The sequence below is a fragment of the Anthonomus grandis genome, chromosome 14, assembly GCF_022605725.1.
Source record: "Anthonomus grandis grandis chromosome 14, icAntGran1.3, whole genome shotgun sequence".
Taxonomy (NCBI): Eukaryota; Metazoa; Arthropoda; class Insecta; order Coleoptera; family Curculionidae; genus Anthonomus; species Anthonomus grandis.
The window spans coordinates 2,033,848-2,055,337 of record NC_065559.1 but is presented as its reverse complement, the minus strand read 5'-3'; the positions used below and the strand labels follow the sequence as shown (position 1 = coordinate 2,055,337).

General features: G+C 31.8%; 1 protein-coding gene across 1 annotated transcript; it reads right to left on the bottom strand.

Moving 5' to 3' along the window:
• Positions 1 to 2,665: 2,665 nt before the first annotated feature.
• LOC126744692 (protein maelstrom homolog) lies at positions 2,666 to 21,038 on the bottom strand. Its single transcript, XM_050452206.1, has 11 exons — positions 20,873 to 21,038; positions 20,549 to 20,678; positions 20,300 to 20,489; positions 19,957 to 20,246; positions 19,763 to 19,903; positions 19,591 to 19,710; positions 17,401 to 17,616; positions 14,502 to 14,633; positions 13,994 to 14,075; positions 3,466 to 3,576; positions 2,666 to 3,060 (listed from the first exon to the last, which is right to left on the bottom strand). The coding sequence occupies exons 2-11, from the start codon at positions 20,669 to 20,671 to the stop codon at positions 2,963 to 2,965; spliced, it is 1,503 nt and encodes a 500-aa protein (XP_050308163.1). The 5' UTR covers positions 20,672 to 20,678; positions 20,873 to 21,038; the 3' UTR covers positions 2,666 to 2,962.
• Between the last annotated feature and the right edge of the window lie 452 nt (positions 21,039 to 21,490).

The following is a 21,490-nucleotide window of genomic DNA, read 5'->3' as shown; positions in this document are numbered from 1 at the left end:
AGAAAATTCTTTAAATCAAGAATCACGTTATTCTAAGCACATAAATATGAGAAAATTTATTTCTTTAGTACAGGCGCTCCTGTAAGATTTTTTCTCTTAAACCCATAAATTTTTGATTAAACTTTTTTTATAATTAACTTTTTTAATCAATATTTATTTCGATTTCTTACACCCTCTATATTTGAATAATGCTGGGACTTGGTTCTAAAAGGGCCAAAGTCATAAATCGCAATTTTTGACAAATTGACTTTAAAGGTAATGAGGTCGCATTAGGTTTGGTTTTTACAACATATATAGGTTTCTATATTTTTCTTAAGCTTGATTTGGGTATAGAGGATATTGGTTTAAAAAAAAAAAATTTAAATGTATAAAATAAATTTATTTTTCAAAAAAAAATGACATTGGCCTTTTTTTAATAAATAATAAATTAAACTAATAACACTTTGGTCCAACTTAAAAAAATCAAAATGAAACTAAAAACACAAGAAAAAACTTCGTAAAAGTCGTTGCACATACATTTTGATAAAAATATAGGCACCTAAAGCGAATCTTCATCATCCTCACTTTCACCAAGATTATCAATTGCAGTCTCAATTAGAAGTTAGTCCATGCAGATAGTATGGCTGACTGTTTTTATCAATAAATGGTAATAAGTCCTTCAAATAGGGTAAAGTTTTATTGCATTTTCGGAATTGCGGGTTGATTTTCTTAATAAATTTAAAGTTTGATATGGCTCGTCTTCAGCAAAAGTGGTTTTGTATTTCAGCAGACCAGGATTTTCGGTAGAATAGTGAATGACTCTTATTTTAGCCCAAACAACAGGGTTTTCCAAAGTATTAACTTTTTTGTGCTGAAACTTTCCCGAAAGGAGTGACTTAAAATTCAAGAATTCTTCCTGAGCCATCTCGTGCACAAAAATTGGGGGTTTCCTAGGCACTAAACGAATTAAATTGGCCCAGTCTCTAGAAATTTCTATTTTTACTGTGGTATTTTTTCTAGCCTTTTCAATGGTTGCATGAATTTGGTCGGCTTCCATATGAGTATGTCCCGGAATAAGAAATTTGTGATATATGCTGACATGCCTTCCTTCTCGTTTAAAATATTCTTCAATAATTGTTAGCAGCATAGCAGAAATTAAAATGCTTTTGTTTTGTCCAGGTCAACAATCGCTGTACATAATTATTTATATCGATATTGGCCTTATAAGAAGTTATATAATATTGAATTCCTGGGGCCTACGTTCACATTGGCCCTTTTATCTGCTGATAGCCCTTATATATTCTGAAAAAAGAGTATAAAATTGAAATGTTGACATTGGCCTTTAGCGGATTTGTAATTTTTTTCCTGTGAAAGATAGACTTTGGCCCTTATTACACATAATAATCTGGTCTGTGCCGATTTCAAAAATGCACTTAAGCCCAAATCTAAAAAAAATGACTTTGGCCCTTTTAGAACCAAGGCCCAGAATTATTTTATAAATAAAAAAAAAATTTGACATGCACTGGTTTGCACCTTGACGATTAACAAGAGATCAATTTAACACAAGCTAAAAAGAGACAGAACATGACAAATTCCAGTAACTATGAAAAGTTTGATCGAACTTATTTAGTCCAGGCGCTTCTGTTATAAAAACTGTAATCTCTAAAAACCTTCAGAAAGTTCTATAAATCAAGAATCACGTTATTCTAAGCACATAAATATGAGAAAAATTATTTTTTTAGTACAGGCGCTCCTGTAAGATTTTTTCTCTTAAAACCATAAATTTTTGATTAAACTTTTTTTATAATTAACTTTTTTAATCAATATTTATTTCGATTGTTTTAGGCCCTCTATATTTGAATAATTATTTTATAAATAAAAAAATGTTTGACGTGCACTGGTTTGCACCTTAACGATTAACGAGAGATCAATTTAACACAAGCCAAAAAGAGACAGAACATGGCAAATTCCAGTGACCATCAAAAGTTTGAACGAACTTCCGTTTATTATTTTTATATTAAAGTGAATATAAGATAGTTTATTTAGTCCAGGCGCTTCTGTTATAAAAACTGTAATCTCTAAAAACCTTCAGAAAATTCTTTAAATCAAGAATCACGTTATTCTAAGCACATAAATATGAGAAAAATTATTTTTTTAGTACAGGCGCACCTGTAAGATTTATTCTCTTAAACCCATAAATTTTTGATTAAACTTTTTTAATCAATATTTATTTCGATTGTTTTAAGCCCTCTATATTTGAATTATTATTTTATAAATAAAAAAAAAGTTTGACATGCACTGGTTTGCACTTTGACGATTAGCAAGAGATCAGTTTAACACAAGCTAAAAAGAGACAGAATATGGCGAATTCCAGTGACCATCAAACTTCCAAAAAAAAAAAAATAGGAAGAAGTTATTTCCTATAGTCCAAACGTTCCTGTAATAAAAACTCCAACATCTCACCTTTCACTGCATTGATTTTAATGATTTTTTCAATCCTATAATGGGACAAAATAAAAGTTCTTATAGAACGACCAACTGCATTTTATTAAACCCTAAAAGGGCATATAGTTTAACATTATTGTTGTATGAAAATACTTTTTATAAGAGTACAACTTACCTCTATAAAATTACCCTGTATAGCCAAAGCCTTTAATAAACATAATAAAATAAAAAACATAACAAATACGTTTAAATAATAAAATACATATGTTTATTTATAGTTAACAACAAAACGTATATAAACAGTTTAACTTAATTATTGTTTTAGGTCGGTACGTTATTCAAACCACGTCAAATCATGATAATAACAGATAAAGGTGTGTTTTTGTGGTTAAAAATCGATGCGGCGAGATTCATACCCTAAATAAACGATAAAATGGTAAAAAGTCAAACGAAAACATTAATCTATAGTAAATTAAAATAAAATGCGTTTTCCTGAATAACAAAGCGAGTTATCGTAAGTCAAAAGTGTAATTTATTATTATTGAGCATCTCTTTGAGTTCCCACTGGTTTCTCCTTATTGAGTTTCTTAAGTAATAAACGACCCCTACCACGAGGTTGTTCCAGTGCAGGAAAATCTAGAAATGACATAAATTTATCGTCATTTTATTGGGAAAAAATGGTGCAGCAAAATTAATAACAACCACTTTTTAAGGCATAACTTGTACAGAAATTGGGAAAAATTCTTCTGATTTCACTCCTTACTTTCAAACTGACTAGTTTAGTTAATTATGAATTAATTTATTTATTACCAATAACATGAAAAACCCCAGTACAATTTGTGTTTATTTTACTATTTAATCAAATCATATGCTTAAATAGTAAAGTATTTATTAAAAATTTAAGATGTCTTACATATCTGCTTATGAAATGCTTTATTAATGCGACATATTGTGCCTAACTATTCTTCTTTAAAATAAGATGCATTCGAGGTTTTATTTATTTATTAAGTTGATTAAAGTATCTAGAAAAAAATTAATTACCTGATACAGAAGAGGAGTCCGAATCCCCGGAATATACCCTGCCCCAGGCATTACCCCCGGGTTTACTGGGATTCAACGTTAACTGGGAAATTGAGTTCTCAAATGCAGGAGCTGAAAAAAAAATTAAAAATGATTTGTCTGTTTAATTGTCCAGTTTATAATTAACACTAAATTCTTTAATAACAAATCGGTTAATTAATATTTGTAACCTGGATGATTTTTTAGTCACAGCTTAACCCTTTAAGACCCTCTAGGCATAATTATGCACAAAGTGTCCTCCTCTAGTGGTATACGTTTAAACTAGTCTGTAATATTACTCTGGATAAATAAGTTCTACAGTTTTCTCTAAGCTTTTATCGATTTGGTATACGATAGATGGAAGGAATCAGAATTTTCATTTATTTATTGGCAATAGCCGCCGCATGCACAAAATCAGCTGTGGTAAGTAAAAATAAATCCATAATAATCAATGAAATCTAAAATGTTTTTGTGCACAAATATTTAGCACAGGGATACACAAATTTAGTGTATTTTGATAAAAATATGTCTTTAAAAGCATAAAAACATAATCTGTTAGTAGATACAGGGTGTATTTTTTTTTAGGGAAAATGTACGACCCAGAAAATGAAAAAGACGCTGCAGTTTTATTGCAATTTTTGGAATCAACCTCCGACATTGAACTTAGTGAGGAGAAATGGGAGTGTAATAATTTATATAAATTTGAAGAATCTCAATCCAGTGCGCAAAATACAAAGAAGGGAGGAGCACGGGAGGAAGAGAAAGCAAGGGAGTTGCACTGGGATGACGAGGATGACTTGCCCCTGTCAATTGCTGGTCCCCCTACATCACAACAGTACGAATTCAGCAAAATTGTCACGTCGAAAGATAAAATGATAAAATAGACTAAAGACGATTTTTTGCCCCTTGACTTTTTGTATGGAAAGAAGAAACATATATCAATAAATACGTCTGTTGAGTCTAAGGTTCAAGATCCATTACAATACTTCGGTAAATATATAGACGATGTTTAATTTCAAGAAATGGCTGAATTTACCAACATATGAAGAACGTTGCGATGTTTACGTCCGAGTAGAAGCACATTTTCAGCTCCGCATACTTTTGCTATATATGTAGAAAATACTCACTAATAATTAGTAATTTTATTATAAGTTGGTGAAGTAGTGTGTTAACCATGATCTGAGTAAGTCGTTTTGAACATAATTGGTTTGGTCTTTATAATCTGACTAATTAAAGTACCAATCATTTGAGATTTGACTGCTGGTTAATATTAGAGAGTACTTGTATTATGGGAGGTGGTACTACAACCCGTAACGGAAGCGCTAATCGCCTGGAAGAAGATCAAATCGAAAAACTGATTTCCAAGGTTTATGCTAGTTTTTTGAAAAAAATTGAAGAAAAATTTGATACTAAAATTGGAGCCTTGGAGACTAAGTTAAACAGGCTCTGTGATGCGATTAAGAAGATGGAAGATTCGGTAACAAACAACAGTAAAGAAATCGATAACGTCAAAACTCGTTTGGATGATCTGGAGCAATCTTCAAAACGAAATTCCCTATTCCTTCAAGAAAATTTAGGCGTCTCATGTAGCATTGATGATTTCAATTATGCCTTTCGTCTTCCTAAAGGCAACGATGATCACCCTTCCCCAATTATAGCCGGTTTTATTAGCAATATTAAAAAGAACCAGATTTTTATGCAGAAGAAAATGCTGAAAAATCATCCCGTATCCTTGTTTGAAGATTTAACGTCTCGTAGATACCATTCGCTTCTGGAAGCTAAACGAAAATATGGTCACAATAACGTCTGGTCCACATCTGGTAAGATATTTCGCTGGAACCCGGCAACTTCACAAAAAATATGTATTAATAAAATTGACGATGTAAAATAAGGTTATCGTTAGAATAGTTACGGTATATCTCTATATATAAAACTACTTGGCTTTTCAAACTTAAAGAATGTATATAATTTAGTTTTTTTCGCAAAGTTGTTTTTTTTTTATTAGGTGATTTTTGTATTTATTTACAAGATATACATATTATATAGATTATTCGGTTTTTTTAAAGAATACTATATTATTACATATAAAGCATATTGGTTATTTTACTGTATCGTAGTTGGCGGAGAAAACTTTAATGCTTCTAAAATGTCTGAAGCATGCAACAAAAATAATTATTATTTTTCTCACTTTAATGTACGTTCACTTTGTTCACAGTTTGACAGCTTTTACGAGTTTGTGGAGGCCGAGGAATATGATATAATTGGACTATCCGAAACTTGGTTAAACGATTCGATTAAAAACGGTGGTATTAATCTTTCTAATTACAATATTATTCGTAAAGATAGAAATGGACGTGGCGGTGGTGTCGCTTTTTATATACGTAGTTCTTTAAAAGTTGAAGTTTTAGACGCCCCACCACAAATTAGTGCTTTAGAGCAAATATGGTTCCGCGCAAAAATTAATGGCAAAGTTATAATCTTTGGTTCACTTTACCGACCACCATCTATTAATCTTGGTTCTTGTTTGGACGATTTGGAAAATTCTATAATTAGTTTTTTAACTCATTCTGATAATGTAGTTTTTGGGGGAGATTTGAATGTAGATATGCTGGATACTGGCAGCCCTGGATATATTTGTGTTAACAGTCTTTTAAATAAATATAATTTAACCCAAGTGGTTCAGTCTCCAACTCGAATTTCAAACATTGGAGCCAAGTTAATTGATGTTCTTGTTACTTCGGCTCCTGGCTTAATCACGGATGTGCAGGTTATTAATATGGATGACATATCCGATCATTGTTTAGTATTAAGTAAGTTGAAACTTGAAAAAACCCGTACACCAAAGTCTTTACGTACTTACAGGGACTATTCAAATTTTGTTTTCGTAGATTTTCTTAATGACATTTTAAAAATTAACTGGCAAAATATATTTAACTTTACTGATATTGATAAAATGGTAACTTTTTTCCAAAAAAACGTAATTGATGTATTTGATATTCATGCGCCCTTTAAAACCTCCAAGTTCACTAAAAGTAAAGCTCCATGGATTACTGACAATATACGATTTATGATGAAACTTAGACAAAAAGCCCTCACGAAGTATAAGAAACTAAAAACTGATGCTGCGCTTAATGAATACAAACAAATTAGGAATTTTGTAACGGGTGCAGTACGTAGCGAAAAGAAAGCCTACTTGAATGAACAATTTAAATCTAACCCTACTTGTTTTTGGAAAACATTGAATTCTCTTAACATAACATCTAAAGTTTCTCCTTCCACAATTATTAGCGATTCTCGAAACGCACCTGATGGACTTAATTCTTTTTTTATTAATAGCATTCCCAAGGTAAATACGGTATGCACTAATAATGGCCTTAAAACTAAGTATACCAATAAAGTACACCCTAATGTTAAGAAACTATTTCAATTTAAAGAAGTTTCTGAAAAGCAAGTTGAAAAAATAATTTGTAGTATAAAATCTACTGCAACTCGTTCTGATGGCATGGGCATTAAAATGATTTCACTTTTAGTTCCTTATTTAACACCCTATATAACTTTTATAATTAATAAAGCACTTGTATTATCAAAATTTCCATCTGAATGGAAGAATGCTGATTTACTGCCCATCCCAAAAAATAATACCCCTACGGAATTTTCTCATTATCGACCTATAAGTATATTGCCAACCCTTTCTAAAATATTGGAAAAGGCCATGTATATGCAATTAAATGATTTTTTTAGACCTAATTCCATAATTCCTAGTACTCAGTCAGGGTTTCGATCGCAGCATGGTACCATGACAGCACTATTGCATGTATGTGATGATATTTTTAGTGCTTTGGATAATAGAGAGGTTACTGCATTAGTGCTGCTGGACTATAGCAAAGCGTTTGATACTCTGGATCACTCTCTTCTTCTTACCAAACTAAAATATTTTGGATTACATGAGTCGGCGCTGAGTCTACTTTGTGATTACTTAAGTAATAGAAAGCAAAGAGTGCACTTAAATTCCACCTTTTCAGAATATTTAAATATTAATCAGGGAGTTCCTCAAGGCAGCATTTTGGGGCCACTACTATTTTCGATTTATACTTGTGATTTTTCTGAATTCCTGCATAACTGCAAGTCTCACCAATATGCAGATGACGTCCAACTCTACTCACCTTTTCCGATAAATGAACTGAATACTGGCTTAGCACGCATTAATACCGATTTAAATCAAATTGTACAGGTGTCTAATTTTCATGGGCTGGCTCTCAACGGTACTAAATCTAAACTATTACTTTTTGGAATGCCTAAATCTTATCATTTGAATTTAAATGTTATTATCGATGGAAATATTATACGACCATCTGACTGCGAAAGAAACCTAGGCATTCTTCTTGATAATCAATTTAATTTTGTAAAACATATTTCCAGTATTTTACAAAAAGCCTATTATAAATTGAGAATTCTATACATGCATAAGGATATTTTATCTTCTGATGTTAAACTCAAATTAAGTGATTCGTTGGTTCTCTCTTTAATTAGCTATGGTAGTGTACTCTTCTGGCCAGCTCTTGCTCAAAAGGACAAGTTAAGCTTACAAAAGCTACAAAATGCTTGCCTAAAGTTTTGCTACGATAGAAGAAAATTTGATCACGTCACCCCGTTATTTCATGCCTCTGGCTGGTTGAATTTGGATGAACGTTATAAAATCAATATGGCTGTTCTTGTTTATAAGGTACTCCATAATAAACTTCCTATATGACAAATTATCCAGTCATAACAGCATACATGGCCGTGAAATGTGCCACTCTGCAAACCTTTTGATACCAAATCATAGAACTTCCAAATTCCAAGGGTCTTTCAGTTATAGTGCGGTTAAGGTATATAATTCGTTGCCAAATAACCTTAAAGCTAAAACCTCGGCTGTCTTATTTCGAAAAGCTGTCAAATCTTACTTTTCTAACACTGCGAACTAATAACTAAAATATAAAAAATATATATTTCATTTAATTTTAAGTTATATCACTAATTACTTTTTTCTTTTATAAACTAGATATAATTATAATTATTTTAATAATTAATTACGTCACGTGATATAAGCAAAATTCTATTTTAGGTTTCTTATAATTTTAGGCTTCTCTTTTTTTTTCTGTATGTTTTTCATAATGTTTAAAACTTATTCAATTTATTTATTATTTACATTGTTATGCTTTCGTATGTTAAGTTAGCAGTGCGGTTAGATAGAGTAGCCCCAGGCTAGATCTCGCCGCATTTTTGGATAATAACTTTTGTAACTATTTTCGTAATATAAAGGCATTTATTATTATTATTATTATTATTATTATTATTATTATTATGTACGCTTTTCAAAATGATAAAACTAGATTCAAAACTACAACTTCAGATGAAATAAAAAGCTTGTTTGGTCTACACATTATAGCAGGGTGCTTGAAGTTTCCGCAAGTACGTTTATATTGGAATAAAACTTTGCGTATCAACATTTTTGGGGAAACTATGTCAAGAGATCGTTTTTTCAACTTCGTTCTAACTTGCATTGTGTAAACAACTTAGGCATTCCCAAAGATAAATTTTATAAGGTAAGACCTTTATATGAAGGTATTCGAAAACGATGTCTGGAATTGAAATTGGAAGAGAATCTTTGCATCGACGAGCAGATTATTCCCTTTAGAGGACATTTTTCTGTTGTTCAATACATAAAAAAATAAACCTACACCCTGGTGAATAAAATCGTTTGTTTTATGTGGAAAATCGGGAATGGCCTATGACTTTATTTTATACCAAGGCGGGTCTACAGGATTGAGTGCCGATTTAATGAAAAGGTTTGGATTTGGCGCCACAATAGTACTTCAACTTTCCTAAAGAATAACAAATGAAGGGCACAAACTATACTTTGACAACTATTTTTCTTCCTATGCTTGCCCTACAAGTTCTCAACTCAAAAAAAATATCAGCGGCGGGGACCGTTAGAGTCAATCGATTTAGCAACCCACCATTAAGCAGCGACGAAGATATAAAAAGTCAAGGAAGAGGCACGTACGAACAACTAAAGAGTATAAGGGTTAATGATGTTGTTTTGGTAAAATGGATGGACAATCGTAGTGTAGTTTTGGCTTCCAATTTTGTCGGTGTTGGGAATGAAGATACTGTTGTTAGATTAAGAATAAAAAATGCTATATAGATGTACCAAGACCAGAAATCGTAAAACTTTATAATAATTCTATGGGCGGTGTTGATCTTCTCGATCAGATGATAAGTTTGTATAGAATTTATATTCGTTCAAGAAAATGGACCCTAAGAATGATTTTTCATGCAGTGGATTTTCCTGCAGTAAATAGTTGGTTTGAATATCGACAAGATTGTAAGATCCTCAATATTCCAATAAAAGAACAATTATCACTTTTGGAATTCAAAATGCGGCTTGGTGAAAGTTTAATCAAGGCAAATAAGACAGTTCAAGGTAATAAAAGAGGTAGACCTAGTGGCAGCGAGACACCACCAATACCGCGAAAAAAACAAAGATTAGGACATGAAGAAACCAGAACTATTCCTGCAATTCGGTATGATAGTGTTGATCATATGCCTCAACTTGATGGAGCCAAAGAAGGAAAACGATGCAAGTACTCAAATTGCAGTATGAACACTGACTCTTTTTTTTTTTGTGAAAAATGTAATGTGCACATTTGCATAAAAAAAGAAATACATTGTTTTTTATTGTATCATAGAAAGTAATTTTGTTTTGTTATACTATGCTTATACCACAAATACATGTGGTATAAAATGTCATTCTAATGCCATTCTAATGTCAAATTTTTCTTTACACATTTTTTAAAAAATAAAAATGTATAATTTTATCAATAAATATGTTATGCAAGTATATGAATATCTATTTATTTACTTCAAATGTATTATTACATTGTGGTACAAGCCCCCTGTGCACAATTATGCACACACTTTTTTTTGTTTAAATGATTAAAATATATATATATATATATTATCACTTTTGAGCTAATTTCTATCAAAAAATTTTTTTGCTCTATTAAAAAAAAATCAGGTTTGAAGGGGTTAAGTATTGGTTTTTGATGTTATACTAATGAGAGAAACTATTCAGGTATTTTTTTCAACTTTTCGGAATAAAATAACGGCAATATGAACAAAAATGACGGTGTCCTCGTAGGGTAAGTCCGGGATAGATGCCCTACTTTTTTTGTTAAGTCAATATCTCAAAACTTTTTTTTATTAAAGAAAAGTTATCTAATGTGTGAAGACTGTTATACTAATTAGACATCTTTTCCGGAATATAAAACTGAAGGAAACTTAAGATTTTTGACCGAAAATAACTAAAATATAACTCCGGAATGCTGGCCATCTCTCCCGAGTATCCGGGAGTGTTGCCCTTCAAGACTGGTAGTGATGCCCCACCAAGAAAAACAAGATAATTGCAAACATAAACATTTGTTTTCTTTTAATAAGTATTTTTCATTCACACATTTAATGAAAAAAATAATAATTAAACATAAAAGTATTTCGAAAAAACAGGGATATAACATTAACAAAATGTTTAAAAAACATAAAAATATAAGAAACTTTTATTTTCTCGGGTTAATTACTAAATTAGAAAAGCAGTATTATTTCTTCTTATATAAAAGCTTTCCACAAAGATCGCAAACGTTAATATATTTGCTACAATGTTCATGATACCATGTTTTGCAGTACAAACATTGTATCCAATCGTCCTTTTTTTTTAGTGGCAGAATATTCTTCTCCACATCCGGTACAGCATTCATCTTCGTTTTCTTTTTCATCAGAATTTTAAGAATTGCAGCAACATTTTAACCACGTTTTCGTACTTTATTTACAGCACTGCAGTCTGGAACAGGAGATGGAGTCTGGAACTTCTGAAGTACTTTGCCTGGAGTTATTTCAGATAATGTTTCATTTATTGTTATGTCATCGGAACGTTGTGTTTGCTCTGCAGCTAATTCCCACAAAACTTCGTTTGGAAAAGGATTATCTGGTCGAGAAGAAGGGCCATCAATGGGTTCAGCTAACGTGCTTGGAACAAACGGCAACTCCGGCTAAGTATTTTTTTGATTTTTAGCAGGCATACCGTCATGCTGACGGTTCTCTACATTTCCATCAATCAAGGACGCATAATCCGGTATGATATCGGGATCGTATGGGCATATGCCTGAACTTTTAAATGCAGATATTGCATTTAAGGTTGTTGCTGCTTTTTCCCAAGCCTCTAAAATGAATGTACCAAATTGTAGCCTGCTAATTTTTCATAAAGGATTTGATCTCATCCATTTATAGAACACGTTGTTCCACGCTGATTTTAGAGATTTAAAAACAGCTCGGTCCAAAGGCTGTAGGAAATGAATTGTATGACTGGGTAAGCTTAGAATTATAACGTCATTTAGATCAGCATACTCAAGCGTTTCTCCAGAACTGTGATGCGAGGCATGCCCATCTACCAAAAGAAGAACCTTTCCTGGAGGTTTTCTAGGTAAAAACTGCTCTGTTAGCCAGTCACAAAAAATGTCAGAGTTTATATAGGCTGATTTTGCAGACATGTAAACATAAGATCCTGGTGGCATACCATCTTCATATTCAGCTTTTTTATTTTTTCCTTTCATAATAAAAATGTTCCTTCGGCATTACAAATTACAACATGCAATCACTGTAATAGTCTCACCCTTTTCACCCGAGGTTATAGAAGAGACCTGTTTGGATCCTTTAGTAGCAATAACTTGTGTTGCTTTATTGCAGAGCTGCAAACCAGATTCATCCATGTTGTATATGTGCCCAGGTTTAGTCATAATATCATTTTCCTGTAAAATGGAAACAAAAAGTTCAAAGTACTCCGTTACACGTGGTCTTGACATTCCCACTGCCCGAGCAACAGACACGCCTTCAGACTTTCGTACCGATAATGAACTATTTCGCCTCAGAAACGAATTGAGCCAGTCATAAGCCGCTCTCTCACTGTCTACGTTAAATCTATGGTCTATACCAAGGGCTGTGGCAAATTTGTAAGCAATATGCCTTACATCATCACGTGTAGGTGCAAAACCCCTTGACTGCATTTTTTTAATATGCAATACCAACTTTTCCTCATTGTGCTTGCGTAGTATTTAAGATGGTCCTAGGCCTGTTTTTTGGGTATTATTATTTGCCCGTCGGCGGCGCAATGTTCTTGAGGGAATTCCAAAGTTTCGGGAGGCTTGATTGATACCCATTTCACCACTTTCAATAGCCTGTAAAGCCGCAACCAACTCCTCTTTGGTCCAACGAGCCCTTTCTGGGCATTTGCGCTTGTATTCGGTAGGCATTTTACAAAAAAGGCATACAATGTTTAAAACATACTCTTTAAAAATTTCAATGGGGCATCTATCCCAAATGCATGGGAGAGATGCCCCACCCCATAGTTTGCGACTAAGGTATACATATTTAGTAAACCTAAATAAGTTTAAATAGTCTCTTTGACATGCTATTATACAAATACCTTCTAAAATTTTGAAAACGCTTACAAAAAATATATGTTCACAAAATATTATACACTACAAAATAAATATTAACATACCTTAAAAAAATAAACGTAAACAATTTCGGCGAAAATTATATTATTATTATTTCAAATTATAGCGTAAATAATTTGATTCTTTAATAAAATTACAGTAGACGGAAAAGAAGTTTGGGTTTCCATATCTCCTAATGTTTGAAAGTGAAAATTCCTACTTTTGCTTCAAAAGGCTAAGGCTAAGATTTAAAAAAAAAACTCTAAATGAAAATTCAACTTTTCCCTCTATTTTCTAGTGTTCTGTGTAAGTCTGGATCGCCTGGAAATAGTGTTTTTCAGGTTTAATTGGTCCAATTAGACTAGAAAAATAAACAAGGTCTCTTGAGATTCATTTCAATAAACAACGTGTAAAAATAAAAATAAAAATTAAAAGAGTGTACATTCTGAATCAAAATTCCAATGCAAATTGCAATTTGCTTATATAATATTATAATTTTAAAGGGTTTAATTGATTGACTCGGAAACCATTGAGTTTATGGAAATTTTTGTAGATACATTTTTTGTTTGCATTTAAAATCTTTTTCTTTGAAGCAAAATTTCATCAAAATCGATGGAAAATTGAGGAAGTTATCGCAGTTTTTGACTTACATTGGGTCCAACAATTTGGAAATTTTCAAAAATTTCCCTTGACTCTGAAACCATTGAGTTTATGGAAATTGGATTGGCCAAAAAAACAATCCAAGCTTTTCAAATTTCTTTCTTTAATTGCCAACGTTTCGGCAAATTCAGTTATTAGGCTTTCTTCAGGGCAAACAGAAACATCAAAGCTCTTCGTTTAATTGTAATAAATAGAACATACTGGTTTCATATTATTGTACTTGGTTTATTGGTTGTTGAGGAATATGTACCTTGTGTAAGTAACAATGTATTTAACAATAATTATATTAAATGAAAAATTAGCTTTGTATAATATATACTTACGCAATCCAGATCCAGAGGCTCCGGCATAACTCATCCCATCTGAAGAGTTGAGACTGTAATCACCCACATGATTAGTTTCTGGCTGAAAAACGAAAATTACGCATATAAAAAATATTGTATGTACATCTGTGAAATTTAAACTGTTTTAATTTAAATGCCACAATTTTGATAGTTCATTATTTTACATCTATCTTTTTTTTTTAATTAGGTCCCAATTGTCTTAAACTTCCTGCATAGTGACAATAACCAAAAACTATACAATTCAAGTTCACGTGAACTCTAATCGACCCGTTAAATTTCATAAAATTAAGAACTTCTATCGAACCCCGTGTACATGAAAATAACAAAATTAACTGGAAATAATCAAGTTGTAACCCCATATTTGTAGATTCCAAAAAGGTAAATATCGTTTCTCTAGATTAAATAGAACCAAAGTTATAAGCACTTTTGTAAAAGGGGCACTACGTTTATTAAAGTTATAGTAGCAATTAATTTTTTTTTTACTTACGAAATAGGTGCACGGTTGGGAACTTAGGGCCGTGTTCGATGTAACCGTCGAAGTTGATCCGGTACTTAAAGTTGACTCGGATTCCCATCTGTCGCTACATGACGACTCCGTTTCAATGTCACTGTTAAATCCCTAAAATAGCCCCAAAAAATTCACTCAATTTCAGTTCGAAAAAAACGCTTAATTTAAATATGAAAAAAAGAAAAGTTTTAGTCATAAGTCTCGCTCATAAGAAGCTTAAAAGAAAGAGATTTTACTCGCAAACAAAAAATGTATCTACAAAAATCGTTGGAACCAATGTAAGACAAAAACTGCGATAACTTCCTCAATTTTCCATTGATTTTCATGAAATTTGGCTTAAAAGAAAGAGATTTTAAATGCAAACAAAAATGTATCTACAAAAATTTCCATAAACTCGATGGTTTCTGAGTCAAAGAAAATGTTGAAAAATGTCCCAAATTCCTTAGACAGAATGTAAGTCAAAAACTACGATAACTTCCTTAATTTTTTACGGATTTTCATGAAATTTGGCTTAAAAGAAAGAGATTTTAAATGCAAACAAAAAATTTATCTACAAAAATTTCCATAAACCCAATGGTTTCCGAGTCGAGGAAAATTTTTGAAAATTTCCAAGTCGTTGGACCCAATGTAAGTCAAAAACTGCGATAACTTCCTCAATTGTCCATCGATTTTCATGAAATTTGGCTTAAAAGAAAGAGATTTTAAATGCAAACAAAAAATTTATCTACAAATATTTCCATAAACCCAATGGTTTCCGTGTCAAGGAAAATTTTTGAAAATATCCAAGTTGTTGGACCCAATGTAAGTCAAAAACCGCAATAACTTCCTCAATTTTCCATTTATTTTCATAAAATTTGGCTTAAAAGAAAGAGATTTTAAATGCAAACAAAAAATTTATCTACAAAAATTTCCATAAACCCAATGGTTTCCGAGTCGAGGAAAATTTTTGAAAATTTCCAAGTCGTTGGACCCAATGTAAGTCAAAAACTGCGATAATTTCCTCAATTTTCCATCGATTTTCATGAAATTTGGCTTAAAAGAAAGAGATTTTAAATGCAAACAAAAAATTTATCTACAAATATTTCCATAAACCCAATGGTTTCCGAGTCAAGAAAATTTTTTGAAAATATCCAAGTTGTTGGACCCAATGTAAGTCAAAAACCGCAATAACTTCCTCAATTTTCCATTTATTTTCATAAAATTTGGCTTAAAAGAAAGAGATTTTAAATGCAAACAAAAAATTTATCTACAAATATTTCCATAAACCCAATGGTTTCCGTGTCAAGGAAAATTTTTGAAAATATCCAAGTTGTTGGACCCAATGTAAGTCAAAAACTGCGATAATTTCCTCAATTTTCCATCGATTTTCATGAAATTTGGCTTAAAAGAAAGAGATTTTAAATGCAAACAAAAAATGTATCTACAAAAATTTCCATAAACCCAATGGTTTCCGAGTCAAGGAAAATTTTTGAAAATTTCCGAGTCGTTGGACCCAATGTAAGTCAAAAACTGCGATAACTTCCTCAATTGTCCATCGATTTTCATGAAATTTGGCTTAAAAGAAAGAGATTTTAAACACAAACAAAAAATGTATCTACAAAAATTTCCATAAACTCAAGGGTTTCCGAGTCAAGGAAAATTTTTGAAAATTTCCAAGTCGTTGGACCCAATGTAAGTCAAAAACTGCGATAACTTCCTCAATTGTCCATCGATTTTCATGAAATTTGGCTTAAAGAAAAGAGATTTTAAATGCAAACAAAAAATGTGTCTACAAAAATTTCCATAAACTCAATGGTTTCCGAGTCGAGGAAAATGTTTGAAAATTTCCAAGTCGTTGGACCCAATGTAAGTCAAAAACTGCGATAACTTCCTCAATTTTCCATCGATTTTCATGAAATTTGGCTTAAAAGAAAGAGATTTTAAATGCAAACAAAAAATGTATCTACAAAAATTTCTATAAACTCGATGGTTTCTGAGTCAAAGAAAATATTGAAAAATGTCCCAAAGTCCTTAGACAGAATGTAAGTCAAAAACTACGATAACTTCCTTAATTTTTTACGGATTTTTATGAAATTTGGCTTAAAAGAAAGAGATTTTAAATGCAAACAAAAAATGTATCTACAAAAATTTCCATAAACTCAATGGTGTTGAAACTAAGAAAAATTTTGAAAAATCTGCAAAATCTGGGAAAACTTCCTCAATTTTCCACCGATTTTCGTGAAAATTAGTTCACAGTGAATAATTTTTAATTCCGAACAAAAAATTAATCTACCAAAATTTACAAGAACTCAATAATTTTTGAACTAAAGAAAAATTGGAAAATCCACCAGTCATTGACCAAACTTTAGTCAAAATATGCAAAACCTTGCGCAATTTTCTACCGATTTTCATAGAAATTAGCTTCAAAGAAACGTTTTTTAATTGCAAGCAAAAAACGTATCTACAAAAATTTTCATACAAACCAAACACCAACAAAAAATTCACTTAATATCAATTTAAAAAAAAAAAAAACATGCATACTTCTCAAAAACACTTAATATGAAAAAATAGAAAAGTTTTAGTCATAAGTCTCGCATATAAAATAAATTCAAATTTGCCGCCTTACCAGCATCTTCAGACCTACATAGAAGTACAGTTTTAACCTAAATACGTTAAAAAGTATATAAACAAGAATTACCTATTTAAAATATTTCTTGTTTGATAATTAATTACACCCCAAGACTGAATTAACCATAATTGAAAATTGCCATTTCTGGACTTACTTTTGACCCGTAATAAAATCGAATTTGAAGTATCGCTATTTATGAGACACTTATGACTAAAACTTGTTTTTTTTTTAAATATCAAAATCAATTTATTATTACGGTAATTTTCTTACTCTTCTCTTGGATCTTCCTCCAAACTGGGAACTTTTACTGCTCAAGTTTGAGCTTCCTTGGGGGTCACCTTCAGCCGAAAGATCAGCATTGAAGGGCACATGTTGGCCCTCGATTAACCCTATATTCAGATCTGGACAGCAATTGTCGCATATTATATACGCGTAACGTGTAACGATCGACTTGGTGCAGTAGACCGGATAGGAGTGTGCGTGAAACTAAATTTTGGAGAGAAAAAATCATTTTTTTAACACCACTATTTGCAAAGTCTATTAGAATAATTATGATACATGAATATCCACGATTACAATACCTAGAAACCTAAATGTTGTCGTAGACCATTTATTGAATCTCTAATGATCTTGAGGTCGTTTGCTATGGTTTCATGTAGCCCCCCAAAATTTCCCTATTTTTGTGGAGATTGCAAAGAATGAGAAAGCTTCAAAGATATTAATAGGACAAGAAACATTTCCACTTTTTTTGCAAAGTCCATGTTTTGCAAGGGAAATGTTCAAGGATTATTTAAGATAACGAGGATTTTTAGGATGATTTTGGATTTAGCAGCTTGACTCTACGATTTTCTACAAATATTAAGTTATTTTTATAATTTAACTAGACCTAAACAGAATTGTAGCAATCGATGAGAAAACAAACTTTTCATAAACTCAATGATTTTGAAACTAATGAAAATCTGCAAAATCCGGGAAAACTTCCTTAATTTTCCACCGATTTTCGTGAAAATTGGTTCATATGAAAGCATTTTTAATTCTAAACAAAAAATGTATCTATAAAAATTACCATAAGCTTAATGGTTTCCGAATCAACAAGACATTCTTGGAAAATTTATCAAGTCGTTTACTGTTAAGTCAGTTTAAACTGTAAATCAAAAACTGTGATAACTTCCTCAATTTTCCATCGATTTTCATGAAATTTGGCTTAAAAGAAAGAGATTTTAAATGCAAACAACAAATGTATTTATAAAAATTTTTATAAACTTAATGGTTTTGGAACCCGGGAAAATTTTGGAAAATCCAGGAAAAAATCCTTAATTTTCAACCGATTTCTGTGAAAATTGGTTGACGAGGAAGAATTTTTAATTCTAAACAAAAAATATATCTACAAAAATTTTCACAAACTCAACGGTTTCTGAGCTAAAGCAAATTTGGAAAATCCATCAGTCATTGACCGAGCTTTGGTCAAAAGATGCCATAATTTCCGCAATTTTCTACCGAGTTTCATGAAAATTGGCTTAAAAGAAATAGTTTTCAAATACAAACAAAAAATGTATCTATAAAAATTTCCATAAACTCAATAGTTTTTGGCACTAAGAAAAATTTTGGAAAATTTCCAAAAAAACAGAATGTAAGTCAAAAACTGCGATAACTTCCTCAATTTTACACCGATTTTCATGAAAATTACCTTAAAAGAAAGGGTTTTTAAATGCAAAGAAAAAGTGTGTCTACGAAAATTTTCGTAAGCTCAATGGTTGGAAAACTAAAAAAATTTTTGAAAAATTTGCAAAATCTGGGAAAATGTTCTCAATTTTCCACAGATTTTCGTGCAAATTGGTTCACAGGGAAGAATTTTCAATTCCAAACAAAAAATGTATCTATAAAAATTTCTATAAACTCAATGGTTTCCGAGTCAAGGAAAAATGTTGAAAAATGTCCCAAAGTCCGTAGACAGATTGTAAGTCAAAAACTGCGATAACTTCCTCAATTTTCCATCGATTTTCATGAAATTTGGGTTAAAAGAAAGAGATTTTAAATACAAACAAAAAATGTATCTACAAAAATTTCGATAAACCTAATGGTTTGGGAACTAAGGAAAATTTCAAAAAATCTGCAAAATCTTGGCAAAGTTCCTCAATTTTCCACCGATTTTTGTGAAAATTAGTTAACAGGGAAGAATTTTTAATTCCAAACAAAAAATGTATCTACAATTTTGATAAACTCAATAATTTCTGGACTAAAGCAATTTAGAATATCCACCAACTATTGACCAAGCTTAGTCAAAATATGCGATAACTTTCGCAACTTTCCACCGATTTTCATGCAAATTACCTTAAAAGAAATGTTTTTTAATTCCAAACAAAAAACCAGGTGTTTTTTTCAAAACTCCCATCATATTTCCCAAAATATATGAATGAAATAAGACAAACTTTCCATCAGAAAAACACTAAATATACTCACCAGGCAAGCAATCTCGGATACATAAGCATAAATATCCTTCTCCAGTTGTCTCTCGCTAAAAGACATTTTATTCCAAACCTCATCACCAGCCACAGTATTTCTCAAATAGTACAACATAAGCTAAATAATAAAATAAAATAAAAATTACAAATTATAAAATATCACTCCTTACCTGTATCTCATACACATTAAATATATCGGTTTGTCCCTCGTACTCTTCACCCCAAAGGTTCAAAATACGTTTGATCATTTTAGTGTATTTTTTATTTGCATACAGCATGGGCATAGATTTCACTCCAGGCATCTTTTTCTTCTGCAAAATAATTCAAATAAAACCGAGAAAACACTTTGAAAGGTAAAATTCACATCCAAAAACTCTTTTAACTCAAAATAAACCTCCTCCATGTTGGTTTCGACATTATCATCATATGGTACCGGAATGTGGTGGGTTTCATCCGAATGTTTTTTCGCATCAAATTTGTACCCGATGGGCATTGGACCCGGCATGATCATCGAGTGGAAAATATTCTCTGGTTTCACTCCATCTTTTAGATTAAAGCATAACACCGAGATTTCAGCAGGCCAGTAACGATCCTCCATTTGATAGTGACAAAAGATGTTGATGTCGATTAAAAAGAACATTTCCGTCTCCAGTTCTGGAAGAACAAATGTGTGAATAAAGAAAATTGGTTTCCGAAATATCTTATACCGTCGCTATGATGTGCCAAACTAATAGTACTTCTTATAGCATAACGGTCAACTTCACTCGCTTGACGTTTTAATGATTCCTCTTTTTTTAACCTTTGCACATCCAGGCCTTCTGAAGTGTATTGGCTCGAGTCGCGATTCCCTTGGTGGGATCTGTTTATGTAGGGCTGTCTGTCATCCTTTGACATACGCTACAATAAGAAATTTATAGAAAACGTACCATTTATATGGGTGAAAAATGGGTTCTTACTGCCCAAAGAGGTGCCGCAGCATCGCAAGCCTCCTTTAGAGACGTATACTTTCTGCCCTGGGTTTTTTTCAATTCTTGAGCAAACATGATGAATCCATTTGGTTTGGATTTCTTCGGAGGCATTTTATTCCTAGAAATAATTTAATAGTTAAGCCTCGGAGCACTTTAAGGTCCCCATATCTTTCAACTATTTGGCAAATCTTTGATATTAATAAAAAATAAGCAAGTTCCTAGAATGGAACCCCCAGCCCATTAAGTTGCTTATCAAACAAATAATGTAATATAATATAAAATCTCTATAATACACTATTAAAACCTGATTACCTGCAAAACGACCGTTAATAAGAGACGGAAGAATACGCTGAAATCAGCAGTAGCAACAAACTACTGTCAGCAAAAGCGTTACAAGTAATTTACCCAGAAAAAAAAATTAAAATTGCAACATTAGTTTAATGGGAATTCCAGTAATTCCTTCGGATAACCTATAAAAATTAAGACGGAAGTGACTAGGGTTCCACGGACGATGACATTTGTGACAGTTGTTTAATGTCAAAACCAGTGTGATTATTGTCATTTCTTTCCTATCCTAGTTCATATATGTATTTATATTATAGTCTTTTCCATATATGTATACCCAGAATAATAAATTAGCTATAAAATTCTCACTATGCGACAATTCAATTCGTAGGAATATTTGGCGCCAAGCTAGACATTTATATTCAACCAATAGGAACTCAAAAAAATATTGCCGCCAATGTTAAAATTCAAATTCGACCAATAGGAGCCTTGATCACATGACTTTTTCAATTAGACCACGGACAATTTTCCCGCCGCAATTTAAATTCTCACTGCGACTTATCTGAAATTCAATAAAGGTAACCACCACCTTGTGTTTTGTCTTTTATTATTTTTATTGATAGAATCAACGGATATAATGTACAA

What these genes read in the sequence shown, in the direction of transcription:
- LOC126744692 (XM_050452206.1), bottom strand. Translation starts at nt 20,671, where the DNA reads ATGCCTCCGAAGAAATCCAAACCAAATGGATTCATCATGTTTGCTCAA. An exon ending in TTAATGTGTATGAGATACAG is followed by an intron (nt 19,711 to 19,762) that starts GTAAGGAGTGAT and finishes TTTATTATTTAG; the next exon opens with CTTATGTTGTACTATTTGAG. An exon ending in AGCCTCTGGATCTGGATTGC is followed by an intron (nt 3,577 to 13,993) that starts GTAAGTATATAT and finishes TTTTTTTTTCAG; the next exon opens with CTCCTGCATTTGAGAACTCA.